This window comes from Colletotrichum fructicola, assembly GCF_000319635.2.
Source record: "Colletotrichum fructicola Nara gc5 chromosome Unknown KSG_Nara_v1_contig08, whole genome shotgun sequence".
NCBI lineage: Eukaryota > Fungi > Ascomycota > Sordariomycetes > Glomerellales > Glomerellaceae > Colletotrichum > Colletotrichum fructicola.
In genome coordinates this window covers 4,084,253-4,111,807 of record NW_027094058.1, presented here as the reverse complement: position 1 = coordinate 4,111,807, position 27,555 = coordinate 4,084,253, and the positions used below count along the sequence as shown (strand labels likewise).

At 52.0% G+C, this 27,555-nt stretch overlaps 8 protein-coding genes across 8 annotated transcripts; 3 read left to right on the top strand and 5 right to left on the bottom strand.

Moving 5' to 3' along the window:
* Nucleotides 1-80: 80 nt before the first annotated feature.
* On the top strand, nucleotides 81-1,818 carry CGGC5_v014230 (Secondary metabolism regulator LAE1; the record flags this gene model as incomplete). Its single annotated transcript, XM_066153059.1, has 9 exons — nucleotides 81-197; nucleotides 249-272; nucleotides 357-450; nucleotides 516-557; nucleotides 792-946; nucleotides 994-1,031; nucleotides 1,087-1,224; nucleotides 1,273-1,692; nucleotides 1,758-1,818. 9 exons carry the CDS (start codon nucleotides 81-83, stop codon nucleotides 1,816-1,818), a joined length of 1,089 nt encoding a protein of 362 aa, XP_066007720.1.
* A 2,903-nt stretch (nucleotides 1,819-4,721) lies between these two features.
* CGGC5_v014229 (uncharacterized protein) lies at nucleotides 4,722-5,349 on the bottom strand (the record flags this gene model as incomplete). Its single annotated transcript, XM_032023574.1, has 3 exons — nucleotides 4,722-4,892; nucleotides 4,945-5,249; nucleotides 5,337-5,349. The coding sequence occupies 3 exons, from the start codon at nucleotides 5,347-5,349 to the stop codon at nucleotides 4,722-4,724; spliced, it is 489 nt and encodes a 162-aa protein (XP_031879750.1).
* Nucleotides 5,350-5,928: 579 nt separating this feature from the next.
* Nucleotides 5,929-7,039, bottom strand: sirO-1 (Oxidoreductase sirO; the record flags this gene model as incomplete). The annotated part of the gene is made up of 3 exons (XM_032023573.1): nucleotides 5,929-6,234; nucleotides 6,309-6,935; nucleotides 6,989-7,039. The coding sequence occupies 3 exons, from the start codon at nucleotides 7,037-7,039 to the stop codon at nucleotides 5,929-5,931; spliced, it is 984 nt and encodes a 327-aa protein (XP_031879702.1).
* Nucleotides 7,040-7,371: 332 nt separating this feature from the next.
* On the bottom strand, nucleotides 7,372-8,961 carry CGGC5_v014227 (putative sulfatase; the record flags this gene model as incomplete). The annotated part of the gene is made up of 1 exon (XM_032023572.1): nucleotides 7,372-8,961. One exon carries the CDS (start codon nucleotides 8,959-8,961, stop codon nucleotides 7,372-7,374), a length of 1,590 nt encoding a protein of 529 aa, XP_031879748.1.
* An 874-nt stretch (nucleotides 8,962-9,835) lies between these two features.
* CGGC5_v014226 (General alpha-glucoside permease) lies at nucleotides 9,836-11,572 on the top strand (the record flags this gene model as incomplete). Its single annotated transcript, XM_066153058.1, has 4 exons — nucleotides 9,836-10,299; nucleotides 10,350-10,927; nucleotides 10,981-11,190; nucleotides 11,244-11,572. The coding sequence occupies 4 exons, from the start codon at nucleotides 9,836-9,838 to the stop codon at nucleotides 11,570-11,572; spliced, it is 1,581 nt and encodes a 526-aa protein (XP_066007748.1).
* A 5,015-nt stretch (nucleotides 11,573-16,587) lies between these two features.
* Nucleotides 16,588-18,861, top strand: CGGC5_v014225 (uncharacterized protein; the record flags this gene model as incomplete). Its single annotated transcript, XM_032023569.1, has 1 exon — nucleotides 16,588-18,861. The coding sequence occupies one exon, from the start codon at nucleotides 16,588-16,590 to the stop codon at nucleotides 18,859-18,861; it is 2,274 nt and encodes a 757-aa protein (XP_031879683.1).
* A 317-nt stretch (nucleotides 18,862-19,178) lies between these two features.
* On the bottom strand, nucleotides 19,179-20,894 carry CPS1-1 (Carboxypeptidase S; the record flags this gene model as incomplete). The annotated part of the gene is made up of 1 exon (XM_032023568.1): nucleotides 19,179-20,894. The coding sequence occupies one exon, from the start codon at nucleotides 20,892-20,894 to the stop codon at nucleotides 19,179-19,181; it is 1,716 nt and encodes a 571-aa protein (XP_031879682.1).
* A 511-nt stretch (nucleotides 20,895-21,405) lies between these two features.
* CGGC5_v014223 (putative ABC transporter ATP-binding protein/permease) lies at nucleotides 21,406-25,562 on the bottom strand (the record flags this gene model as incomplete). The annotated part of the gene is made up of 2 exons (XM_032023567.1): nucleotides 21,406-23,706; nucleotides 23,754-25,562. The coding sequence occupies 2 exons, from the start codon at nucleotides 25,560-25,562 to the stop codon at nucleotides 21,406-21,408; spliced, it is 4,110 nt and encodes a 1,369-aa protein (XP_031879685.1).
* Nucleotides 25,563-27,555: the final 1,993 nt, after the last annotated feature.

Genomic DNA, 27,555 nt, shown 5'->3' with positions numbered 1-27,555 from the left:
CCCGCGTTCCAGGACACCGTTTTGGCTCGCGTTGAAACCATCTCGCGCTGACCCAGCTTGTTGGTTCAGCCTCATTCCACATGGACGACCTCAGCATGGAGGACGTCGACAACTTCGATGTCGCACATGCGGTGGAACATGCCACTTGGCCTAATAACGTGCCCGATCGCGAGGTCGTCATCGAGGCTGACGATCAGGTGATCTTTCATTCTTCTCGTTTACAATTGAGAAGTCTAACTTTTTGATAGGATAACGACTCAGCCATTGGAATTGTCAGTGCCTGCCTCCAATATTTGATGTGATCTTTCGCCATGTGTTCAATCTACCAGCGGAGCTGACTCCGATATCTTGTCCAGCAAACCCTTGCTTCATCAAGAGGGAGTCTTGCAAGTTCTATCATGGACTATCGCGTTGAAAATGGTAGAACTTATCACAGATATAAGGATGGAAGTGAGTATTGTGAAGCAAGGGGAACCGTGCTTCGCCGGGAGATCTAGGCTGAATGAGAATTTCAGAATACAACATCCCCAATGATGAGAAGGAAATTGAGAGACTTGGTGAGTTCCTTTCAATAGTTCAGTTGGTTCATTTATACTGTCAGTGACATGTCTTCCATCATCTTCAGTCATCGGACCCCTCTATCTGCCCTGACCACCCAATACCTGCATCGTCGCCTTCACCCACTCCAGTGAAGGCCTCTCAACAACCATGCCTTTTGAATCATACACATGTAGGCGAGAGCCAACGCGATCTTTCCCCATCAAGATTCATGTGTCTAATATGCGAGCCAGATTTGCAACATACTCTATTCCTACTCACTTTCAGCGACAAGCTCGGAATGGCCCCTCCCTGCGATAAGGGAGCCAGCGCTGGCCACGTACTCGATATCGGGACTGGGACTGGGATCTGGGCGATAGATTTTGGAGACGAGCACCCAGAAGCAGAGGTTTGTCATTATCCTCGCAACCCTAATATTATGCTTATGCGTTGCAGGTTCGTGGGATAGACCTTTCTCCGGTGCAGCCAGATTTGTATAGCCTTGCCCAGCCGCTTCTGATGACCAAATATTGATGCTGATAATTCTAGCTTGCCACCAAACGTGCGGTTCGAGATAGCAGACTTTGAGGAGCCATGGCCTTTCGGTCGACATTTCGACTACATCCATAGTCGAATGATGAACTCATCTGTTGGTGACTGGAATGAGTATATTCGAAAATGCTACGAGTAGGTCAACTGCGTCTTCGATGCGACCATGCCTAATTTTGTCTCAAGCAATCTCAATCCTGGCGGGTGGCTGGAATTAGTCGAGGTTGATATTACCCCATTATCCGACGATGGCACTTTGCGACCAGAGCACTCAGTCTCGAGAACGGCACGATTACTACAGCAGGCGTCAACACTATACGGACGGCCATACCAGGACGTCAAGGAATTGAAATCAATCATGATGGAGGCTGGATTCACTGATGTCACCCTCCTGCATTTCAAGTGGCCTACAAATACATGGCCGAGAGAAATACGACATAAAGAACTAGGGGTCTGGCATAACGAAAACCTGGTCAGAGGATGGGAAGGAATATGTATGGCCCTGCTGACAAGAATGCTCGGCTGGACAAGGGAGAATGTCCTTGCTTTGATGGAAGAGAATCTGAAAGAGTTCTCTGACAGGAATATCCATGCGTATTTCTCAATGTAAGTGGACAAAGCCTGAAGAGCAGTTGCAACTGATATCTTGCGAGCTAACGAACTCTTCTTAGTTGGTCTATTTATGGAAAACGGCCTGTACAAGCAGGAGGAGTTTCTTCGGGGAGCATTTGAGCGTTCAGATTTAACTTGCAATGGAAGGCATTTGCACACTGTGAAAGCGCGCTGTAGCGTGGGATCTGGCCATATTTATTTGATCAATTTTAAGAAGCGAAGATCTTGTGTCGCAGGGCAAGAACTCAGCCTATTGACTCAACAAGTCCTTTCATCGCCGCACGGTACGTACAAGCTGTGAAGGAGAAGTGCAGTCTGGACTTTACATCATACAGACATACTAGCCATTTTGGTAAAACTGAGGTAGATTATTGATTTGCCTCCATGCTCTGAGCTGCCGTCCGGACCCTGTCACCTCGGTTTGACGCGGTGTGGAGAGTGACATGCCCAGGTTGGAGACAGACCGGCCCGCGTGCCCCACTCCCGGCGGAAGCCGGATCTCGGCGGCACCTCCACCCAATTCTTCATTCGAGTCAGGCCTCACACAATAATCCCTTCACCATTCTTCAGTAGAAGGGGAAAAAGGAAGCTATGCCGGCACCTAGATCTAGGACCACGTGCTATCAATGTCGAACTAGAAAGGTAAGCCTCCCAAGCATGTACGTTTACTCAGTGACTAAATCGCCAGTCAGGTCAGATGCCAGGGCTGGCCGAATGGCTGTACAGCCTGCAAACGCCTCGGTTACCGGTGTTCCTTTGAATCAACTTCCTTGACCTCGGACCCGACACCGACGCAATTAGAGCGTCGACGCGGCGAGCGGGCTTGTAATGAATGCCGCGCGCAGAAGATCAAGTGTTCAGGCGAAAGCCCAACTTGCGCCGGCTGTCGGCGGCGGGGTCGAGACTGTGAATATCCAGAAGCAAAACGACGCAGATCACAAACTCAGACCAAACAATCATTGGGAACGGTCGCCGTTCATGATGACTCCGACAAAGCCGATGTTTACATCGTGTCAGACTCCACAGTGTCTTCGAGTGCTGCAGAGTCAAGTCTTGTCAATCTCAAGCAACCTCGACGAAACTATCATTCGGACCCACGGGCTCAGGCTTTACCACCTACAGACACACAAATCCAACTAGTAGATGATTTCTTCAACCATCTTTATCCTCTTCCTTTGTATTCTTTCTTGCATGAACGGTCAATAAGGCAACGATGTCAAGAGGGTAGCCTCGATGAAAGCCTGATTCTTTCCATATGCGCTATTTCCGCAACCCGTCTGCATCGCGCCGCTTTTCATCCAGACTCAACCTCAGTATGGGTTCAGAGGGCAGAGAACCTAGTATGGTCTCATTTGGAGCATCCCACAATCTTCCGTACCCAAGCACTGCTTCTCATCTGTCAGTACCACATCGAGACTGGCGGGTTTCAAAAGGCCTTTATGCTTTCATCGATTGTTTCTAGAGCAGCAAGTGCTCTTCGATTGCAGTACGAGCGGACAGACATACACCCACTTGCCCAAGAGATTAGGCGTCGACTTATGTGGTGTTTGATACTTTTGGATGGGCACTTTTCGAACGGTCTGCCCGAATGCGAGCTTTGCCCATTTGAGAATGTCTATCTGAAACTCCCTTGCTCTGAAGAGGAACTTACATTGCTCCACAACCCTGAGACCAATGAGGACTCGCCCTCTTTGTCTCTGGGGAGCGATCCTGAGGACGGGCTTCTCTCCACAATCATTCGAGCGGCTACTATAAGGAGAGATATGTCAAGATTGAAGCGACAGATGTGGCTCTCTGGAACACCGCTACCGCAACTTGAAGCTCTCGCAAAGTCATTCTCACATGGTCTCCAGGCGCTGAAGGTCGAACCATACTGTAAGGCGACTCTACGGAAGCACTCGACGTCTCGTTGGCTCTTGAGGTATGTAGTATCGCACTTGTCATCGCACCAAGGACATTGCGATTTGCATCGCCTTTTTCTCTCTGGTTACTCCGAGGCTGCGTCAGACATTGTTCTTAGCGCAGTCTCTCACGAATTTATGGCAACGGCTGCAACAGAATGCTTTCAGCATGCCACATCTATCCTTGAGATTCTCCACGATTTCAACGAACTAAGACTTGATATGAGAGTACCCGATGTCGACATCGCCATTTGCAGCTATCATGCAGCACGGATACTCCTTTTCCTCGGCAAATCCAATCTCAACCCATATAGCTCGGGTCTCGATCCGGATACAGCTCTTAACAAGGCCAAATCAACATTCAATGTCATACATAGTCTATTCAAAGGCTCAACAATAGCACGTTTCATTCTTGACGACCTCGGATGTGCTATCGCGGCATATCAGCCATCAACACCTGGGAATGGTTATATTCCTCCGCTGGATAGTGGGAAGACAAGTCCACATCGACCGAAATTCGCAATTATGGCGAAGAAACACCAGAACCTGGCCGTTCACAGCATATTGAGACAAGCGCGATTTGTTGACGACAGTTCGGCTGCAGTAAGCTCTTCGAATGAAGCAGCGAAACAAACACAGCATGCAATGGCCCATAGGTGTCGCAGCGTCGAGGTTCCAGTAAGTAACACCACATCAAGCCAAAGTTTAAGCTTGGTGGAAGCATCTACCTCAGATTTGATGTCAGGTGCGACTGAGTGGAATGAGAACGCGCCAATGGTCGAAAACCTAGTTGTAGCCTCCGATACAAGATTTTGGAGCGACTGGAACGAAACCTGGGGTCTCGATGAGTGGCCGATGGAAGCAGACGAGCACTACTTCTGATGGGATCCGGGCTATTCTAATCTTTCAGTTTCACACGATCGAAAGGTATTTCTGGTGGTATCTGCTGCCTTTGTTGACCGTTTTGTCTGTGTTGTCTATATTATAATATCTGTGGATCTGAAATCTTTTGTTTCTGTTGTGTTTACCATCTTTTGTCTCTATTCGGCCGATAGCTAAATTGCAAAAGGGCTCTGCCGGTACGTTCATTACTACCATGGTGGAGGGTGAAACTCGAGTGATTCAATCAAGTACCGGCATCCAGTCTAGAAGCCGCTTTGCGTGCACACAGTTGTAAAGAATGTAGCGAACGAGGTCACTCAAGCCAAGTACTTGACTGCCTCCTGCCGCTTGAATGATATTTATAGCTCCGAGTACGTGGTTTGAAGCCATTGATATGTCCTGAATCATAATCTAGGGTGACAGTCAGCGCAGCCATTGCGTTGAAAGCCATCACATAACATACATCGTCGAATGCTAAAACCAGGGCTCTTGTGACGGCTTCACGTCTTGACGAAGGACCATCTGACAAGATCGTGCGCCGAAGGTCTTGGATATACCTGAGTTTGTATAGAATGGCGATTTCGGCGTACTCCTTTTCTGACTTGACAGTAGAAAGGTGGCGGCAGGCCGCAAGTAAGAACCCTTTGAGAAAGTCTGTGTCTGCAGAGCTTAGAAGCACCCAATTATTTCGTACATGGTCGTTGTGCTTGCCCATGTAATTTAATACTGGGCATTGACTAAGCATTTCGGGCACGACAACTTGAACATCTAGGAGTGTGGTCAGCTCACTTGTGCACGTTGCAATCGACTTATGACCGACGACATATCATGATACTGGAATTAAGTGCAACTCACAATGCTGAAACATGTAATGCTCTCTTGGTGTGAGTGACCCAAGAAAGCTCGCCAAGGGTTCGTGCTCGAATGCCCCAGAAATATTTGGCGGAAGCACCAGAGTTATTTCGTCACGTACGAATGATGCCAATTTTTTCCAATTACTTGACATGCGCTCCTCTGAATAGGCACCCTCGCTGTCACCTTCTGCGACCCCCGATATTTCTCTACGTTGCGTGTGCTCCACCATGCGACGCCTTCTTGCCCGAGCGTGAGCAACACGAGCAGCATGGGAATGAGCCTGCCGTCTTAGGTTGGCCGAGTCTTTTTGAGCCGGGTGAACCATAGTAATAAACTCCATTTCAAGAGTGACCTAGAATTGGGCTGAAGAAGATGAAGGAAAATCGTGGTGACTTAGGTGAAGCGTTCCCAGGCAAGTTGCGCTCTTGAGAGTCAGTTCCGAGTCAGATTAGCATTGGTATGAAAGAATCCACATTTGTCAGCACAAAACTCGCCGGAAAACTGCGTTGAAGTTCGCCAAGAGTTGCTCCTACTACATTAGGACTAGCTCCTCGCAGTTCTCCGCATAAAGAAACATAAATGATGGGTCTCCCTAGAAATGGTACGGAATTTCATCGCCGATCTCCTCATACACCGCTTCGATAGCAGCCACGACATCGTGCGGCAATGGTCCTTGTTCAATCATGTCAATGTTGGACTCCAACTGATTCACGCTAGAAGCACCGATGATGATCGAGTCGCCGTGCTTGCTACTAAGAACGCTGTGATGTGCCGTCCAACGAAGCGCAACGGCGTGACCGGCGATGCCGTGCCGAGATGCGGTTTCAAGTGCCTTTTCGGTGGCGTCCATGATGGAGGGTCTCAAGTAGAGATTTGCATACACCTCGCCAGAGGAAATCTTGTGATGAAAGAATCCATAATCAGCACACCGAGCGAGACAGGCAGCGCCAGCTGTTGGGGGAGTGTGCTCACCGATCTGTCCCATCGCCCACCAGCCTTGGCGTTTTTGTGATTGCCAGCAAACAAGCCTCCAGCAGCGGGGCTGTACGCGTAGAAAGTAATCCCATTCTTCCGAAGAATAGGGAAAAGATCCTTTTCGCCACTTCGTACAACTGCATTATACTGACCCTGGTAAACACTCGGTTTCACATAGCCGTATTCCTCGCAAATATCGACAAACCGTTGGACTTCTTCTGCTGTGTAATTAGAAATCCCCCAACGCTTGATTTTTCCTTCGTTGTATGCCTGAGTCATAGCTTTACATGGTTCCTCGAACGGGGTGTCACGGTCAGGAACATGCAGATATTCGATGTTGATTTGCGGGATCCGCAATGTCTCGAGCGAGAGGTTGATCTCGGACAAGACTTCGTTCTTAGCATGGGTTGCTGGCTTCCAAGACATGACTTTGGTGTCGATGACAAATCGTTCACCCGCTGAAACAGCTGCAAGCCTAGGCTCGCAGCTTCCCGGTGCATGAGGTGAATACATGCGCGAAGTATCGATTTGGTTATACCCACGCCTTGCGAAGACGTCTAGGAAAGACCTGACCTCGTCAGGTGTGTCAAAACGTGCCATGGCGTCGATAGACTTGTCCCCGATCTGCACATAGTCATGTTCAGACATACTCCAGCAATGGCGTTGGTAGAACTTACATTGGCGGCGCCTAGAACCAGATTGATGACGGATTTCCGGCTGTGTGACATATTTGCTTTGTGTAAATTTATAGAAGTATCAAAGGTAGCAATTGTTGTTCGAGTTTGATAATGAATCTTCAAACCTCAAGGACTTGGGACTTTTACGCCCTTATATACATCGATCATGTTCATCGATCAGTCACTGCAGAAGCATCAATTTTAACCGTGGGAATATGCTCCTACCAGATCAAGCAAGTGCAATAGTTGGTGCTCGGATTTCAAATTATTAATTGAGATGGTAACGCGGACAGCCTTGATGCTCCGGCACATAACCCATGCTCCTACTCCTTTAGGCAATTGCAACGTGGAGCTTGCCAACTAGCCTCCAAAACCCGGCGCTCTCAGTGGACGCCGTTGAGCAACTTTGATCCAGCCAACTTGGTATGTATCGGTTCGTCCCCAATCTCAGCCATCTTCTCGTTAAGAAGCTTTGTCATCTTCTTCACTATGCCTAGGTATTTGGGGTCGTTGTAGCAGTTGAAGAGCTCGAGCGGGTCCTCCTGGCAATCGAAGAGCTCCCACTCCTTTTCTTCCCCACCTGGACGCGCACCCTCCATTCCCAAATCTTCGTTGTACCAGTAGATCAGCTTATATCGCTGATCACGCACACCATAATGCGCATAGGCTTCGTGGATTACATCTCGATGCATCCAATACCTGTGGTATGCCACTTGCTGCCAAGACGGCTCGACTCGATCTTCTCCGAGGAGGAGAGGTCGAATGGATCGCCCTTGCATGTAGCTCGGGATCCGGACACCGGCAAAGTCGAGGAAGGTCGGTGCAAAGTCCACGTTACAAATAATATCATTGCACACAGACTGCGGCTCAATGGCTTTGGGGTATCGGATCATGAACGGCATCTGGAAGCTTTCCTCGTACATGAACCTTTTGTCGAACCAACCGTGTTCACCTAGGAAGAAGCCCTGGTCAGACGTGTAAATAACGATAGTGTTTTCTGCAAGGCCCTCGGACTCCAGCCAGTCGAGCATTCTGCCGACGTTGTCATCGATGCTTTGTATCGTTCGCAAATATCGTTGCATATATCTCTGGAACTTGAACTCTGCGAGCTCCTCCTTAGTCTTGAAAGTGAAGACTGTGCCGTCATCTTTGCAGACTAGCTTGAGCTTTGTGACGTCCTCAGGGGCAGGAATTTTGCGATCGTTCCACCACCAAATGTCGATCATCTTTTGGCCAACTTCACTGCTGGGCCCCTCAGGCTGGACAATCCCAAGGTCTCCATAGGTGAGGTCCTCGGCGACACGCATCTTGGCGACTTTGGCAGCATTTGCTCGGTTTTTATAATCGTCCGTAAAGGTGTCAGGTAGTCGTACCGGGTCTTTATAGAGGTGCTTGTGCTTGTTGTCGCACTCCCAACTGCGGTGGGGAGCCTTGTGGTGGCACATGAGGAAGAAAGGGCGCTGTTTGTCACGATTGGACATCCAGTCGATGCATTTGTCGGTGATGACATCTGTTGTGTAGCCTGGTACCCGATTCATGGTGGACTTGCCGCCATGGGGACCAGGTTCGATGAACTGAGGGTCCCAGTACTCGCCCTGTCCTGGGACGATGCTCCAGTAATCAAAGCCGGTCGGTTCGCAGTTAGCACCCTCTCCAAGATGCCACTTGCCCACCATTGCAGTTTGATATCCTCCGGTCTGGAGCTGTTTGGCCACATTCGGAAGCCTGCTGTTGAGCTTGGAGTCTAGGGTCGTGACGTTGTTGACGTGGTTGTACGTGCCGCATAGAATTGCCGCTCGAGATGGTGTACAGATACTGTTGGTGACATAGCAATGATGAAATAGCATGCCTTCTTGGGCAATTCTGTCAAGATTGGGGGTGCTATTGATACCAGCACCGTAGCAAGAGATAGACTTGGCGGCATGATCGTCTGCCATAATGAAGACAATGTTGGGGCGGTTTTGGGACTCCATGATGGTACGACTGGGCGTTCTGCTTGATACAGACGAAAGAGATGGCAAATGGAAACTTCTTGAAGAACAAACACTCCCTGACGTCCATTATGCCTTCCCGTCCTCTCAAATAGGATCGATTCGTGGACGACTCGGGTGGAATCCGGTCGGATCGGTCCTGGATGAGACGTCTACTGCCCGAGGTGGGCACTGCGTTGCTTCCAGGCTAATGCAAACTACGGTAGTCGGCGAACGATCGGCAACCGGAGCAGTGCGATGATGATTCGTCAATCGTGAGTGGGGGAGCATGGAGACCCCCGGCCGACTTCCAAAGACGGCAACCAGAACCTGGTCAGTGTTGAAGGAACGAGCAGCTGAACATCGAGCTCCCCTCATCGAGTCAGAAATGGTACGAATCCGACAACCGGTCTTTCTTGCGTGATTTGATGAGCGGGGGCACGAGTTCTTCCTATGTCCTTTCACTCCATCAAGTACATGACCTTTTCTCGATCGACCAATCCCAACTCAACGCGACCGACTGCCGACACGCTGAACCGGTCTCGTGGGATCTTGAGAAAATACCTGGCAGGGTTCTAGGTCTTGAAGTGCTGGTTCTCATGATGTTCCCCGTGGGGTCTCCGCATTACCGGTCTGGTGGGAACTTACAAGGGGGCACCCATCATTGCAAATGTGCAAAAGACCAGCTGAACACGAAGTAGGGGATTTGCTTTAGTGTGAAGGATAACAACAACCGACGTGTGATTGATAGAAATTCACTCGATGATTATAAGAGCTGTTAACTCCCCACAATCTTGGACTGGACTGTCATGATCACGGGCATCCCGACACCTCTCTTTGCAAATTGATTTCACGCCTGCATGCCGCGAGTAACATCATGAAAGACCAGCTCTCTGCGACTCATGTTGAAGACTCTGCTGACAAAGATGGCATTCGTGAGCTAGGTTCAGCTTCTCAAGGGTCAGAAACCTTGACTTTGAGACAGACATTCCGCTACTACTGGAAGGCTGTCGCATGGTCTCTCTGTGTGTCCAACGCAACCACCATGGAGTCATATGACCTTCTTCTAATCAACTCGTTCTACGCTTTTCCGCAATTCCAAAAGAAGTATGGCGTGGAACTACCAAACGGAAGCTATTCTGTGCCGGCGCGCTGGCAAATTGGTCTGTCAATGGCCAACTTGGTCGGCATGATCATCGGAGTATTTGCCAACGGTTACTGCGCAGACCGATGGGGCCTGCGAAAAGTCATGATGGCTTCGCATGCTGCCTTGATCGGCTTCATTTTCATCACATTCTTCGCGCCATCTGTTGAGGTTCTCACAGTTGGAATGCTCCTGTTGTAAGTCGCATTCAAGGCAACCCTTGGGCAAGCAACTCCAGCTGACTTAGTCCTGTCGATGACAGATCCCTGCCTTGTGGTTTCTTTGCCGCCGCAACCCCTTCTTACGCCGCTGAAGTTAGCCCTCCTCAACTCAGCGGCTATCTCACGGTGTATGTCAATCTCTGTTGGGTTATGGGAAAGATACTGGCCTTTGGCGTCTTGTCCGGCACTCTCAGCATAGAGGGTGAATGGTCCTACAGGATACCTTTCGCGCTCCAGTGGATATGGCCTCTGCCTTTGATGGTGGCCACATACCTAGCTCCAGAAAGTCCCTGGTGGCTTGCAAGAAAGGGGCGAATTGAGGAGGCTGAAAACAGCCTCCGCAGGTTGGTATCTGCGCCCATTACAGTCATCGACCCCAAGGAATCTCTTGCCACAATTGTCCGTACTATTGAGGCGGAACGCCTGATGAGCATCCAAGGGTCATATTTGGACTGCTTCAGAGGTGACAGCCTGCGCCGGACAGAAATTGCAATGGTCAGCTGGGGCTGCCAAATCCTGCCCGGATTTGCCATCCAAAACTACATCACCTACTTCTTTACCCTTGCTGGCCTCGACTCGTCGGACTCCTTCAATCTATCAATAGGTGAGTGCTGTTCTGACTCATACGTAATAACGCTGACCAGGGATACCTTACAGGCAACGCTGGCCTTGCGTTCGTAGGAACAGTGTCGTCGTGGGCTTTGATGACAAAATTCGGCTGGCGTACGATGTACCTTGGTGGGCTAATTGCCATGTTCCCGGTCATGTCTCTCGTCGGTTTCCTTGACTTGGCAACAAACACGCCTTCCGGAGACAACGTGAGATGGGCCCAGTGCGCCATGCTTTTGGTCTGGTTCTTCATTTACGGTAAGTATCCTACGCCTCATCGACCGGTGAGCCCAAGCTGATGTGCCGACCAGGTGCAAGCATTGGACCTGTACCTTACGGCATCGCTGCCAACGTTGGTGCAACCAATATCAGAGTCAAGACAATCTCGCTTGGGAGGAACACCTATTATTTTCTTTCAATTATCAACACCATCGCATCTCCGTACTTGCTGAACCCACAAGAGGGTAATTTGAAGGGAAAGGCAGCCTTTCCCGCGGTGGCGTTCACGTTGCTGTTAATTGTCTGGGCTTTCTTCCGGCTACCAGAGATTAAGGGTATGTCGCCCGAAGTTCTCAATCAGCTATTCGAGCAGAAAGTCCCTGCGAGGAAGTTTTTACAAGAATCAAAGAAGCATCAATGAGAATTTAGGGGGAGAGGGGGAAAGGGGGTGTGGTTTTGCTCTCACCAGCAAGTTTAACTGGAGTCTCTGAGGGTTATCATATGACAAGGTCTGATGCTATGTAGAGCGAGAATTCTCAAGGTACAATCAATGTAGAACCGTGTTTTTACAGCACTCTTCAGACGATGTGTGGGTAGGTAGGTATTTGAGGCCATGTAGTCTAAACAATCGAAGAATGCTCCCTAGGATGACAGAGCGTGAGGACACGTGAACTCCTTGATTCTTGCACTTGAGACACCAAAATGCAAGCACAGCCACTCCACTCTCAGAAACTCTTCACCATCGTTCTGCTTCCTCCAAGGTGTGTGCGCCACCCATAGCGTAGTATATCATATCCGACATAGGGCGCCAACGTTTTGATTTTGGCGGCGTTGTGAAGTGTTTCGGAGGCCAAACATAATGGTCGACATGATTGTGTGCGTCAACCTCAACTTCCACGGGCTCATCGTTATCTTCCTCTCTGATCTCGTTTGCATCAGGGTCGTAGATACGTGCTCTTATGCGGAACAAGCTTTTAGCTGGTTCTTCCAACCCCCATTTGCGAATGTGTGTCCAACTTTTGCAGCCAAAATCTTCCTGAATATCGCTTTGCCGAATGTTTCTTCCACTAAGTGGGAGGCTTTCACTGTGTCTGTGATCCTCTTCTCGTCTTCTCTTGACAATCACCATGATTTCTTTCCTCTTCTCCTCCCCATTCATAAACTGTCTCTGAACTCCAAAATTGCCCGGCAAACGCGTATCCTGAGAAACTGGAATACGCGTGCTTGCATCAAGGACGTTGCATGCTTTCCCAGAAATGGTTGAGCGATAGATGGTGACAGTGGCGGCGTCATCCCGATCGTCCAACAACTTTTGCCACGTGTATGGCTGAGGCCATCGCAGATATCTATCCATGATTGACTCGTCATGGAAAACATGACCGAATGGCACAGCTTCGTCCATGTGGGCTACCAGATCCAGGCGACTCGCTGGTTCCCTGGCCATCGCGCTGAACGGTCCGTAACCTAGCAGTGCCGAGCTATGGCTGATATATCGAAGCTCCTTCCATCCATGTCTAACACCAATCAGACCCGTGAGAGTGCTGTAACTGATTGGAGGAGATCGAGTACCAAGCACAGTGAGTGTTTCCAGACATAGACCCGGGAGAAGCTTGAGAACAGAAGCTAACTGATAGAAAACGCAGAGGTCGCTGCGTCTTGGGTAGTCAACTGCCAGCTGGAGAGGATCGCCCACAACACGCATATGCCTGATTTTCGGTATGGTTCCAGGAGGTGCCGACAGCAGCATGTCGAGCATCGTCTCAGGATCCTCGAAATGGAACAGTACATGGCCGATCCAGGTGTCTCCGATTGAGTTGTAAGCTGCTCGACAAGTTCGCAATATGGCGAGGGCATTTGGAGCCGGTTTGATGCTGATTCGTTTCAATTTATCAACATATCGCTTCCCATAACTGAGCCTCGTAGAAGCAAAAAGGTGGGAGAAAATGTTATTGCGTAGTTCTTGGGGTATGCCGTTGAAGACCCAATCCCCTTCGCGTATATTGTCGCTTTTTGCTTGCTGATTGGGCATCTTTCTTGATCGGTGAATAACAACTACTTCGTCGTCAGTTATCGAAGTGAGAAAAGAGTTTTTGTCATTGCGAGATATCAATAGATATCTATATTAAATGGTGTCAAGGGACTGCATGGTGCGGATGCATCGTATTTGTCTTCAGCACGTCTCATATAGAGTAGACTTGGTGGTTTGTGCGTCGCTCCCCTATTCCATTTTGTCTAGAGACAACATGCACATCCCCAGTAGATGCCACGGGATCCATGCATCATCGTGAAACAGCGAGAGCCATTATTTTATTTCGTATTATTGATTATTCTTTTCATTTTTCCCCTTGGCCTTGGTTCTTGGCCCCTGAGGAAAAAAGAAGGAGGTCCTCCTCAGGAGGACGACGACCGCTTCTCCGTGGCTTCCGCAGCAGCACACGATGGGCTAGTGTGCTCGGTTTCGCAACTTAAAACACAAGCACTGGGCAACCAACGATGAATGCCCCAGCCAAGAACGGCTAAAACTGGGTAATCTTGAACATGGACACGGCAGTAGATCGCGGTGGCCCCAGATACTGAATCATTGTGAATTTTCCCGGCTATCTACCCAGCTGTTCCCACAAGCCAGTCTCGAAAGACGAATAAACTAACCTGGAGAAATGGTTGTCGCAGATTGAGACATGAAGACCATAGGTCGGATGCATCGAGTCTCGGTGTAGCTACAGAACTCCCCGAATAGATCTTACCGGTAGTTCCCCAGAAGTTGAGCTTGTAAACCCAATTTTCATAGACCTACCTGCGTTCTATTTCAAGACCATTGCTTTCTCCCTTTGAAAGCATCTCAATGTCATCGTCACCCTGCCGTTTCCAGTCACCAGTGTCGACTTTTCAAGAGTTCTTCGGCTCTAAGACCCGTAAAGAGTGGCGACGGCATTCCCCCATTCTGTCGACGGCGAAGAGGGCAAGAGGCTTTGATTGAATGACATTGGAAACATTTGACCGCAGGCACCATGCGAAGAAGGTTAGGCCCATCAGAGATAATGACAAGAAGATATATTCACAGGTGCAATGGGCTCCATCTTCAGCTATTATCTCATACATATTTATACCTCAGGTAGATACCCTTGGTGTCTTTAACCAGCAGGACTCCTTGAGACTCTCGAATACCATAGGCTCACCGCAGCGACCACCAAAGGCAAGTGAAAGAAATTCAGCACACCTACACGTCGAATGCTAGCTGCAAGTCTACTTGCTGCCTTGTTCTCCTGTGTAAACGCAACCGTGTTCGTGAACGATGCAAACTGGAAGATCTTCACAGGTCCTCAGATCAGCTCTTTGCCATAGTATTTCGGAATGAGACGTCCCCTTATAAAATTGCCCAAAATTTTAGTGGTTGAACTCAATTCCTTTATTCTATTTTCTCGTGTGTTCAAGTTAAGCTTGATTCTTCTCAGAGACTTTCTCGGTGGCTCGAATTCTGGCGCTCAAGACGGTCTGCCGGGAGGGGGGGGGGGGGCATATAATTCGCAGCTCGGGCTGCCTTTTAGAGCCTAGTTGGTTTGCGCAGGCATTCATAGAGATCTCCTTGACGTACGTGTGGTTTGTCTTGAGCAACGATGACCTGACTCTATTTCAGGTATGGTATCAGCTGTCGGTCGTGCCCTCTCATCAGCTCACGGGCTCACTATTCATTCCAAACTCCCCTTAGCTCCATCGATGAGAATTGGCCTACCATGCGCAATTATTTGAGACATCCCAGAGATGATTTGACTCAACCTGTAGGCTAGACGCCTTCTTTGCCTTTAGCGGGACATTGTAATTCTGGGGTGCGAAGATTTTAGGCCGTTCCAAGATAGAAGTACCAGCCCCACCCCCTTTGCAGAATCGCACTTTGCCGCCTAGAGTGCAAGACTTGAAATGGTCTTTCGTGTTAGCAAGTAAAATGTTATGAAATAGGCAAATGAAGTCCATCTGGTGCGAATGGCACGAAAATCCGCTGTCGGGTACAGAGGAGTCCTCGTCAGCTCAACTGTTCTGACTTCAGGAGGGTACCAGTCTTAGTTTGAAACTGAATAGACGTCTGTCAAGATGATCCAGACAGGAGCACGACAGCTGTCTCGAAAATCCAAAACATGCCGGCAGGCTTACACATCCCCGCGGCTCGAGGAAGGCAGTGGACATTGAAGAAGCCCCGTGGTTTGCCCATCATCCGTATGGAAACCCTATATCTCTACAACTACCGGACGAGTCTCGGTATCGGTGCCGAGGGCCGACTAGTGCCTTGGCAAAGACTGTGATCTCGGCAAATGAGAAGCATGAGGTAGCCCATTAGCTCGTTTTCTTCATCCACATCTTCGCAGCTTTCGGGCCCTGCTCAGCAAGGCGGATTAGCTGCTCACTCACATCAGGCGTGTTTTCCTCTACATGAGCCCAATCCCAGTGTTGGACAACTGAGTTGTCTTCATTTGAGTCATACCGAATGTGACATTCCGAAGTATTTGAAAACATCCCATGACCAGGCTCGTTCCGTGGCCAGACCGAATGGTAGGGGTGGTTGTGGTGGTTAGCGTGAGCCAGGGGAGACGCCATAGCCCTTGCTCCACCGTTCTTTCGCGAGAGTCATGATTACGTCGGAAGTGGTTTCGAATAACATCAGAAGGGAAAAATTCAAGGTTTCCCATGAAGGGAATCAGGCAGCAATTTGCCGCGTGTTGTGGCTTAGGAGCTGCGCTCGTGAGACATGCACGAGGAACGCAGCGTGGCCAACTTGAAGCCATCCTCTTTTTCTTGAGAAATGGTATTGCTAGATGACTCAAAAACCATCGCGTTGGTTGGTAGTGGCGATTGGGCACCCGTCGTTCTCAGCAGGCAGCAGCAGGAGGTCTGGATCATGCCCATTCAAATACGAACCTGCCGAGATCAGCGCGATTGTGCTACGTCGATTCAATGTGGGGCGGCCCGTCCCGCGCCCCAATTTGACAGCCAGGATCTGCGCAGGGTGTCCCTCAACTCGCTCCGCTCTCATACAGACGTGGTCGAGATTATTCTCAACCGCTTTGCTTTCGATGTCCCTGCTGTTTCATGATTGGGCAGATACGAAATTGCCTGCGCCCTGAGCTAATCTGTGGGTGACTTGTGCAGTGGCTAGGCGGATTGTAGACTTTCCTCTTTCGGCTTCCTCTGTCGGCTTCCTCTGCACCCATAGAATGATGGTGTTGAAGGAGGACGAGAAACCAGACAGAGAGGGCTGACGACATCTTCATCCGTGGCAAACTAGATGATAGAGCGGCTTTCGAGCCGATGAGCCAGACTTGCCGCACTCTATGGATATATCTACTAGATTCAGAGCACTAGAATGAGAACCATACCTCACTACTCATTCTCTTCACTGGAGCAAAAGCACATCTGAAAGTTTATTGAACCAAAATTCCAGTCATAATGGAAGCAACTCAACAGACCGCGAGAACAAGTATTCCATACTCTGGGCTACTCTGCCAACACTGCATTGACAACGAAGTCCCCCAGTTACTTGATGACATTCGGGACTATAAGTTTCGTGCAGAAGACGGCTCCGTACACGTCTGGACCGCGTCGAACAACACCGGAGATGATCACGATGACATTGGCGACACCGAAAATTCTGAGACAAATCCAGGAATATCACTGTCTGTCGGCTGCGATGCAGAACGAAGGATCGAGCTCGGCACGGCAGCCAGTATTCTGCGCCGTAAAGGTTGCCCAGTTTGCGACATCGTCATTCACGTTCTACCGTCAGAGTTCCACAGCAATCTCTCGGACGTCAATGTCAGATTGCACCGACCTAAGCCTGACAACCCAGGACGCCCATCATTCGCCGTCGTCACAAAGGCCGGTCAAAAGAGGAGCCGACCACCTGTCGATCGAGATAATCAGAAGCTGTACATCACTACAATTAGCACTGGCGATGTTCTTACCTGGGGTTGTATACACGCTTCCCCTTCTCGCCCGACCAACACGATGCTTTCAAGCTCTGATGATGGTCAACAAGAGATTGTTCAGCATTTGACACATCTTCAGCCGGAATTGTTGCTTTCTGTTCTTGTTGGACAGGAATACATGCAGGATATTACGTTCAAAGCCTGGGAATACGCTTTCAATTCCACGCCAGAACAACACAAAGTTATCGGCAACCATCTGAAACCACTGTTTGAATTCTTGGATGACGGGCCGGGATTAATGGCGATGGAGCTGAACGAACAGAAGCTTGAAGTACGTAGGGTGACTTCAGCTGTCGAAGGAGCTCTCCAATACATAGCAAGCACTCAGCCTGCGCCTCACGAATCCCAGTTCAGAATTCTTCTGATCGATGTTGAGGAGAACAGGTTGGTGGAGGCAAGTACTTCAGAGAAGTATCTAGCCCTCAGCTATGTTTGGGGCACCGGACAAGTCTTCAAGACCATGAGTACAGATCGCGAGCGGCTCGCGAAGAAGGACTCATTGAATTGTGCGAAGCTGCCAAGGATTGTTCTTGACGCCATGTCTTTCACCAAACGAATGGAGCAGCGCTACTTATGGGTCGATGCTCTGTGCATTGAGCAAGATGACGTATCTACACAAAAGGCCGCCCAGATAGCAAACATGGACGCTATCTATCGAGATGCTTATCTCACCTTGATAGCATGGACAGCAAAAAGTTCTGATTCGGAACTCCCTGGAGTTTCAGAGCACCTCAGGCCGCAGATCATTCGCAGGGAGGTGGGTGGGCTTCTGCTGGAGAACCATCTGTCAGAGGACCTGGCCCTCCTTTCTGACTATGGCAAGATATCCCATTACGAAACACGCGCATGGACTTTCCAAGAAAGACTTCTATCAAAGAGATGCCTATTCTTCCACGAGAGAGAGGCTTTGTTTGTGTCCAAGTCCGATGGGTCGACGGGCAGCGTTGGCGTCAGCTGCCTTGAGCTCGCCCCCGGACCCAAAGGCAAAGCTACGGGCAGAGTGCTCATGGAAGTGACGGACAAAAGGAACAATATATGGACATCCATGTTCAAATTGATGGGGGATGGAGTTCAGTCTGCCGCACCTCAGCTCGAGCAATACGGACAGTTCGTGGATGCGTTCGTGGAGCTGAACTTAACGAAATCATCTGACCGACTCAACGCCTTCCAAGGTCTCCTGCAGCACATGAGACCAGACATTGGCGACACAGTATCCGGTCTCCCCATATCATCGTCGCCTTACTGCCTTCTGTGGAATCAAGACGATTCCGATCAGCAAGCAACCCGGAACCATCATTTCCCTACCTGGTCTTGGGCAGGGTGGGAAGGCAAGAGCAGTTATGCTTGGTTCGCTGACAACAGATATGAGTTCTGCATCGAGAAGATCCATGGGTCGGAAACCGCATACAGCCATCCACGGCTTCTATGGGCCGCTGGAAGAGACTTGCAGCCAGACGAAGCAGATCACTCGATTTCTCTAGGGTCCATCAGATTCCTGCGCTTCCACGCAGAGACTGCAAGCCGAGCATCAGGACTGGGCAGTCTCCCCGAAATTCCGGAACATCATATGTACGTTTTGATGGCCATGGGCAAACGATTTGACGCAAAAAAGCACGTGAAGGTGATGGAAGTCAAACCCATTGGTAATTGCTTTGAGAGGGTCAAACTCTGTCATCTTGAAATGAACGCCTGGCAAAGTGCGACAAGATATGAGCAGTCCATCTGCCTTCAGTGAAAGGGACTTGGTTCAGGCTACAAGTGTAACATTGGTCGCAACTTGGAGAAATGTGTATGTAGATTTGTGACCAAATTCAGACAATTACAATGGCACTCACCATGTATAAGCCCCGATCTCCAAAATAAATGTGGAACGATCATCATTTGGTCGCCAAACTTTCAGGCACTCTGCGAACTGTCCTCAGTCTGAAGATACTGTGACAAGACAGATTTACTAATGAAGATGTGCGAGTGCTCTCTTTAGGTAAGGACTATGAAACATCACCCTTCAGTTGAGGCAATCTCTGTTACCCTTGTCTTCTATGCTCGCGTCACCTACTTAAACTCCGCCTCATCAACGTTCCTCAAGAACGACGTGTACCACTTAACCAAGTTAATATGCCCCTTCACACTCGTCTTCTCATCGACAGTGTGAATACCCGCCCACTCGTCGCTCTCAGGATCATAACCAGGCAAAAACCTGAAAATATGCGCCGTCAGATCCCAGTAATACCGCGTGTCCGTGTTACCCGTCATAATCCCCGGCGAGACAACCACCTCCTCGCCATACAGCGCCCTCGTCGTCCCGCTCAGCACGCCATACGGCGTCACGCCCTCCACGCTCGTGGGCGTCACCGGCGCGGGCTCGAGCTTCTTGTCATTCCCGCTCAGCGAAATGCTCGACGGCGTCTCCTTGCCGTCGAACGCGTGCAGCGTCAGGTTGTACTTCTCCGCGACGGGCGCGACCAGCGCGGCAATGTGCTTCTTGACCGACTCCGTGCTGTCGCCGACGTTGACGCGGTGGTTCACCACGACGCGCACCCGCTCCGGCAGCGCGTTGATCTTGACACCGCCCTCGATGATGTCCGTCGCCACCGAGGTCGTGAAGAGGTACTTCACCTGCGGGCCGGCCTTGGCCGCCTCCTCGGCGAGCTTGTCCGACCTGCGCTTGCACGTTTTCTGGCTTCCCGAGGGGAGGAGCTTCTTCAGGTTGGAAGGGAACTCCGGGGCGTACGAAGCGCCGCACTGCAGCTTGCCGAGGTACGGGTTGCCCTCGAGCAGCTCGGACTTGTAGGGGCTGCCCTCGATCTTGGTGACGAGCTCGGAGAGGATGCCGATGCCGGTGTGCGGGGGCGGGATGGAGGAGTGGCCGCCGGGGGTGCGGACGACGACCTCGACGTCGATGTAGCCCTTCTCGGCGGTGCCGGGGAGGGCGAAGGTCTGGCCCCACTGGGAGTCGAAGCCGGAGCCCTCGTCGATGAGGATGGCGGCGCCGTCCTTGCCGTAGCGCTCGAGGAGGAAAGGGGCGAGGTGGCCGGCGCCGCGCTCGCCGGAGATCTCCTCGTCGAAGCCGAAGGAGAGGACGACGGTGCGCTTGGGGGCGAAGCCGGCGGCGAGGAGCAGCTCGACGGACTCGAGGATGCCGATGAGGGAGTTCTTGCAGTCCATGGCGCCGCGACCCCAGACGAAGTAGCCGTCATAGGCGCCGCTAAAGGGCGGGTGCGTCCAGCTGTCGATGGTGGTGGGCGCGACGGGGACGGTGTCCTGGTGGGCCATCAGCACGGTGGGCTTGAGGGAGGCGTCGGAGCCTGTCCAGGTGTAGAGCAGGCCGTGAGTGTTGACGCGCTCGAGGGAGAGCTGCTCGTGGACCTTGGGGAAGGTCTTTTTGAGGTACGCCGAGAAGGCGAAGAGCTTGTCCCAGCGGTCATCCACGCCGACGTTGCCGTAGTTGTCGAAGGACTCGGTGGGGATCTGGATGGCGCCGGAGAGGCGGGCGATGGTCTCATTGCGGAACTTGGGCGTGTCGAGGAACTTGTCCAGGTCGGAGAGGGCCGCCGTGGTGAGGGTCGGGAAGAGGGGATCGACCTGGCGGCAAGCCGGTGCGGCGGACGAGCCGGCGCCGGGGTGGGTGAAGGAGGGGATTGGGATCGCGGAGGGGGAATGGAGGTATGTCAGGAGGAGGGCGGCCGGGAGGAGGGACCACCACGCCGATGCGCGACGCGGGGCCGAGGCCGGCGGGCCGTCGTTGGTCAAGGGGAGCTTCTCAGACATGGTTTGTCTCGGTCGCAGCCGTTTGGGTTACCTAGTAAGTTTGCCAAGTCCCAATTGAACCGAGTCAATTGCAGATGAGAGGAAGAAAAGGAAGGAGAAAAAAGCAAAGAGCCTGCTGGACAAGAGAAGACACAAAGATAAGGCGAATCGATGATGTGCTCGCCTATGACAAATCGGCCGCTATCGCCCCGTTGTCGAAACCTCTGACGAGCACGAAAGCAAAGCTAAGCTTGTGCGGGGCCGTTTCGCAGAGCTTCGAGCTTCCGTATCGGGTGCGAGTGGAGGTCCCAACGGACCGGGATCAGTGCTGCTGCGACTGCTCGGCTATCGGGCGCTTTGCTCGGCTGTTCGTCTGATTCTGGATGGCTGCGCACTGATGCGGAGGCACATGATCGGCACGTTGAGCCGGTAAAAGGTATGGTAGGCAAGTTGTGGTATTACTATTGTGATCAAAATCATGAGGTATCCGCTATGCTAATCTCTAAATATCAATCCACATCTAAATGGAACTTCATTTCCCCTTCAACTTATCTAAGCGCGTCCTCGCGGCGCGAAGGAGAGCCCACGCCACAAGGCGGTAGATGATGACGCACCCCGCCAACGCCGCAATGTTAACGTTGGGGTTGACATTGAACTTGTACAGCTGCAAAACCTCTTCGCCCGTCTCGATCGGGCACTGTCCATTCGGCAGTCTCTGGTCGTCATTACAAGAAAACTCGATGCCTCGTAGACTGTACGGCGCAACTGCGCGTGTGGCATATCTAATCGGAGACAGGTAGTTGAAGATCTTGTATAGCTTCGGCATGTCGATAGACATGATACCCGCCATGGTGTTTGCCACCGACATCAAGACGGAGATGATGTTGACGGCGAAACCGGTGTGGTTGAAGAGCGTGTTGAACATGATGCCCACCGACTCGCCACAGGAAACGATACCGAAGCAGGCAGAAGAGCAGACAAAATACATCTCCACCGTCCGCGGGAGGCCGACTGCGAAGTCTGCCAGCACACCAAAGACGAGGGAGCTGATGATCTCGAACGGGAACTCGAGGACAGAGTAGGCAGCAAGAAAGGCCTCCACGCTGTACGCCCCATCGTCGTCCTCGCGGTAGAAGACGTCGCGCTCGGCGGGAAACACGGCGACGTTCTGCAGCATGCCCACGAAGTAGAAGGCGGCGATTTCTTGGATGAAACCCATGCGGTTCTGGACCGAAAAGTAATCCTTCTTGAGCGGCGCGAAAAAGAGAGCGAGGACGACGCCCAGGGACACCACCTGCGCTATCCGTGCAACGAGGAGTGGTGGCTGCCGGCGGAAATTGATGAGGCCTCGGTGCAAGAGAATGGGAAAGGCCGTGACGAAGGAGGCGCGTTTGCGGACCAGGGCGCCGAGTTCTGCAGGAGTGGCCAGGGACGCCTTGTTGAAGGATTTGCGGGGAATGGAGGGAACATTAGAGGGCGATTTTGTAATGGCGTCTTGAGCCTCGTCTTCTTTGGCATCAATGGTTTGTGTCTTTACCGACTTCGTGGAGTTGCCCTCTTCGCCTTCTTCGATGCCCGGGAGGCGCTTATCCAACGTTTCTTGAAGGACACTGCCGGATTGTGTTCGCCATGTCTCGACAAGCTTTCTGACCTTTTCACGGCTCTCAGCTTCTCTCTGCTCGTGTTGCAGGTCGATGGTGATGAGATCAAGTGCAAAGTCGGCAGGGTTGCTGTGCGCAGGACACTCGAATCCCTGGCGGGTGAAACACGCCAGCATGTCTTTTGCCGGCCCGGCGTACGCTGCGGAGCCACCTCTTGCGAGAAGAAGGACGTTGCCAAAGTGCTGGAACAGGTCGGAACGAGCTTGGTGGATGGTCAAGATCAGCGTCCGGCCTTCGTTGGCGAGACCTTGCAACACTTCCATGATGGAATTGGCCGTGAAGGCGTCTAGACCACTGGTAGGCTCATCCAAAAGGAGTACTCGGGGATCGCTGAGAAGCTGTACGGCGATGGTGACTCGTCGCTTCTCGCCGCCAGAAATACCCTTGACCAGCTCGTTTCCGACGAGGTTATCCGCGCAATCCTTAAGACCCATCTTGAGGAGCACTTCCTCCGCGCGTCGGCCCTTTTCGTCCTTGCTCATGTGTGCAGGCAGGCGGAGACCAGCTGAGAATCGAAGAGTTTCGCGAACAGTCAGAGACGGCAACAGCGCATCATCATCCTGACAAACATAGGAGCACACGGAACGGATCACCGTGTTCGACGGAGCAGCTCCGTTGAAAGTCAGCTTGCCGGACGGCAGATACCGCGTGCCGATGCTGTTGCGAAGTCGCAGGGCCATGGCGTTGAGAAGGGAAGTTTTGCCGCTGCCCGAAGGGCCCATGATGATGTTTAGCTTTCCAGCCTGGAAGGTCGTGTTGACTGGGTTGAGAATAGTTTTTCTTGGCAGCTTCTTCCCCGACGGAGCCCTCTTATCCAAATCCAAGGCAAACTCATCTAAGCCGACATCGATAGTGCGCATTTCCGATATGGAGCGTACTTTCATCTTTTCCTTACCTGCCGACAGATCAGTGTCGGAAACCCGGGCGCGGGCGATGGTCATCTCTTGCTTGATAAACTGAAGGCCAAAGGCAGATATCAAGCAGAAGAAGACGACGAAAGAAGCCATGATGACGATTGGCCGCCAGGTCCAGTTTGGCGGAAAGCCCAGGGAGTTCATCACAAAGTTGCCGGTGTACTGGTTGCACTCCGGATTCGAGAAGCCTCCCTCAAAAGGACAATCATATAGCGCGTTTGTGAACTCGTTGCCGCAATAAGCACCGAACCCGTAGAACTGCAGGTGTTAGTGATCATATCTTGAAAAAATTGTGATGACATTACCTGGTACGTAATCCACTTGAGCCATCTCACATAGACCGGGATGGTGTTCGACTGGATGAAGTATCCGCAAGCCATGCTTTGCAGCGTAAACACCATGTTTGCAATCAAACTGGCGCCCGGGAAATTGCGAGATGCTGTCACGCACGTCATGGCGCACGTAACTGCGATGTAGTGGCTGATGAGGGTGATGGCAAAGAAGGTGAAGAACTGTGTAGCATCATTGTCGAAGCCGGCCATGAAGTAGAAGACGACCGAGAAAAGAAACGGCACAGGAAGATCTTCGGTGAAGAGCCGGGCAAGACGGCGTGAAAGGAGGAAAGGAATGGCATCAACACAGTGTTCGCTGTGCTCGCGGTCGTATGTCGGGATGTCCAATGTGAGGCGATACACCTCGAACACGAGCATCAGGTAACCCTGCAGACCGGAAATGGTGTAGAGTGCACCTTGCCGAGATCGGATACCGGATAGGTCCTTGGGCAGATCGTAAAAGATGTAGCCGGTAATGATTGCCATTAAGATGGCTTCCATGATGGCGGCGGCCATGCCCATGGGGTCGCGGTAGGTGATCTTGAAAGTTCGGTCGGTCAACACACGAAGCTGTCGGCCATATGTGGCATGCTTCGTGGTAGCAGACCTCAGACTCCGTCTCCGGCCTGACGTCTCCACGATCTTTTCCGATGGCGCGTATTTTCGCTGGCTCTCATGGATCCACGCCGCCTTCAGTCGATCAACTCGGGCTGTCGATTCCTCCTCGAGCTCAGGTGTGCGGTTGTCAATGGCAGCGACATCGATAACGTACTCGGCCGGGTTGACGAAGGGGGGAAGCTTGAAGTTCATACCCTCAAACCACTGTACGCAGTCCTTGGCAAGGCCAGAGTATACCGGGCTGCCCTTGGTGAGAATAATCAGGTTGTCGAAGAGGTCCCATATCTCGGATCGAGGCTGGTGGATCGTGGTGATGACCGTCCTTCCCTTCGTGGCCAGCTTCTTCAAAGTCCGCACCAACTGGAATGCGCTCGTCGCATCAAGACCGGTTGTAGGTTCGTCGAGAAAAACTACCGAAGGGTTTGCCAAAAGCTGCACGCCGATGCTGACCCTCCTCTTTTCACCCCCAGAACACCCGCGATGCTGGTTGTTTCCTATTCTTGTGTTGGCGCATTCCTTCAGTCCCAATTCCAGGATGACCTCTTCGACGATGCGCCGTCGCTCCTCGGCGGTCGTCGGCGGCGGTAATCGCAAGTCAGCAGAATACTGCAGTGTCTCACGCACAGTCAAGGTCGGCAGAAGAATATCCTGCTGCATGACATACGCATGACGAGCATTGTGTACGCCCTCGTTTCCATTGAAAGTAATAGACCCGCCCTGCGACAATCGAGTGCTGAACATGCGCTCCGACATGGTGTTGAGCAGCGTCGTCTTACCGGAGCCACTTCCGCCGATGATGGCTGTCAGGGTCCCGGCGGGCAGGGAAGCGCTGACATGGTGCAACAAGGTTTTGGAGCTCGACTGGGGATTAAACTTTGCCTTTGCAAGCTCTAGGTATGTTGCAGGGTCGAACCATGAAGGCGAGGTGTCTACGCTCACTGCCAGGTCGCGAATCTGAACGTCGACGGCCTCGACATCGTCCAGAGAGATGTGGCCGGCGCCGGAGAGAGAGAATCGCCGCGCCAGGCCTGTCTGATCAGCCAGCGTATTTTGGTCCATCGTTGTGTCGACGGAGCTTGCGCGATCGATTTTGTCAACGTCGACCACAACAGGTTGATCGTCGGCTGGCGGAGTGGTTTGCGACAGCTGGTGGTCAGCAGCCATATTTGCTTTTGGTTCTGACATGGCGAGAACGGGCTCGGCGACTTTTCACTCTAACTCGTCCTCGTCCTGGGCATGCTGCCTCTTCAACGTTGCTGGTTGGGCCGAGAAGTGGACGGTGAGATCTTGGCGATAACCATATAGTTGATGTGGACGAGGGGCACGGGTTAAGAGGCGATCGAAAAGCTGACAGCAGAAGCGGCAGCTGGACTAATAACGGGTTCGGATTGGCGATGGAGACGAGGTGTCGACGGGCCGCGAGGTGAGAAAATGACGGCGTGTGAGAATGTCTCACAAGCAACTGCTTCGAGAAGGAAAGCGACCACGAACTTCCGTTTGGGGGTGATGGCGCCGATAGTCAACTGGTTTCCGGGACGAGGCTCCGACTCGGATCGCCGAGAGTAAAAACGTCTGGAGGAACAAGTCGCTGGCAGACTATCCAGTGTTGATCGAGGACTGAGGACTCCAAGGAAAGGGTCGCAGGAGTCGCAAAGAAGTCAAATGTCAGCCCGCAGCAATAGACAAGATATCTACCGAAACCATGTGAAGAATGGCTGGTTGACAGGAAGACAAAAAGCGCCACGAAGATGAAAAAGTGAGATGCGGCTGGGTGGTGGATGCAACCTCGAGCTCCCTCCCTCTGTATACTGGTGGTCGATCTCGAGCTCACAGCTCACCGTCCAAGACCCCGGCACGAGCGTAGAGATCCGGTCAGAGTGCTTGAGTGCTTCGTTTCTCGTGCAGGCGAAGGGCGAAGCGAGGAGGCCAAGCCAGGATCAGAGCTGCACATTGCTTTTCCCCTCCACACGAGTCCACACACTCAGTCCCGCAGTCCCGCAGTCCACAGGCCCCCTCCCCTCGTCTTCGGTTGCAGTCACGGGCCGGCAGGGTCCATGGCGACATACCTAGTCAATAGACGTAAAGTATTGGAGCGAGTGCGTCGTCTGTTGGTCGGTCCCGAGGCATTATGTCTGTTGGCGCGCAGACGTCTGTTCTCTATGCTGTCCTTTGGCGGTCCAGGCCCATGCCTCTGGCATTGACGGCGTCCATGACAGCGCGGACGGCGTGCGGGAGGCGGTCGTTGGCAATGCGACCCAGCCAGCTCGGTTGCTCGACAGGAACATGGGTGGGCGGGTTCTGAGAGAGACGCCATGTGGGTGGAGGGGCAGGGCGAGCCAAATGGGGGAAGGGAGGCATGTCGACAACTGGGCGACGGACGACGGTCGACGGATGGGGCTTAGGGGTGTCCAATGTCAGTGATTCCTGGGCTGGGAGGGATGGCGAGATTTGGAGATTCCCAGGCGGTTGGCGCAAGTCAATGACACGCCGATGGCCATCGACTCGACAGATGCAACCCAAGCCAAGCTGTACTGTGCTGTGCTGTGTGGCCTCGGACCTCGTTTGCTTGTATCTGCGCTGCGTCTTTGCGCTTTTCCGTGGCTTCGGATCCGTGACAGAGTGACTGATCTGCTGTTGGTGGATCGGACATTGTGAGATTGACAGGCTGAGACCAAGCCGTCTGGCAGATCGTGTCTCTTCCTCCCTGGCTTGAGGCTGGCTGGCTGGAGATTGAAAACGAGAACGCCATCCCATCGACAAGTTGTTTCCTCATCAAGAAAACGCATGTCACCGACAGGAGACCACCACTGGCTGGGCAGTGACTGCTCCCGGGGATGTACCTTCGCTTCGCTTGCCTGCACAGTGGATCCGGGTACGTACTTATCTAGAAACCCGTTGGACCCCTGACATCGCTTAGCTCGTATCATTCGGTTAAGGTCGTGCTCGCTTAGAAGCGTACGGGCGATAATGCTTGGGGGCTGCACCGGAGCTTCAGCAAACGAAACACTGTGAACCCACTGAAGCGTGGATCACGGGGTCCCTGGACGTCGCGACTTGTTGACGGCGGTCGTCGACTGCCATCAAGTGTTCGCTACAGGTGCAATATTTACCTAAGGTAGGCACTGATTCCCAGCTCTGTGCGACGAGATACAAACAA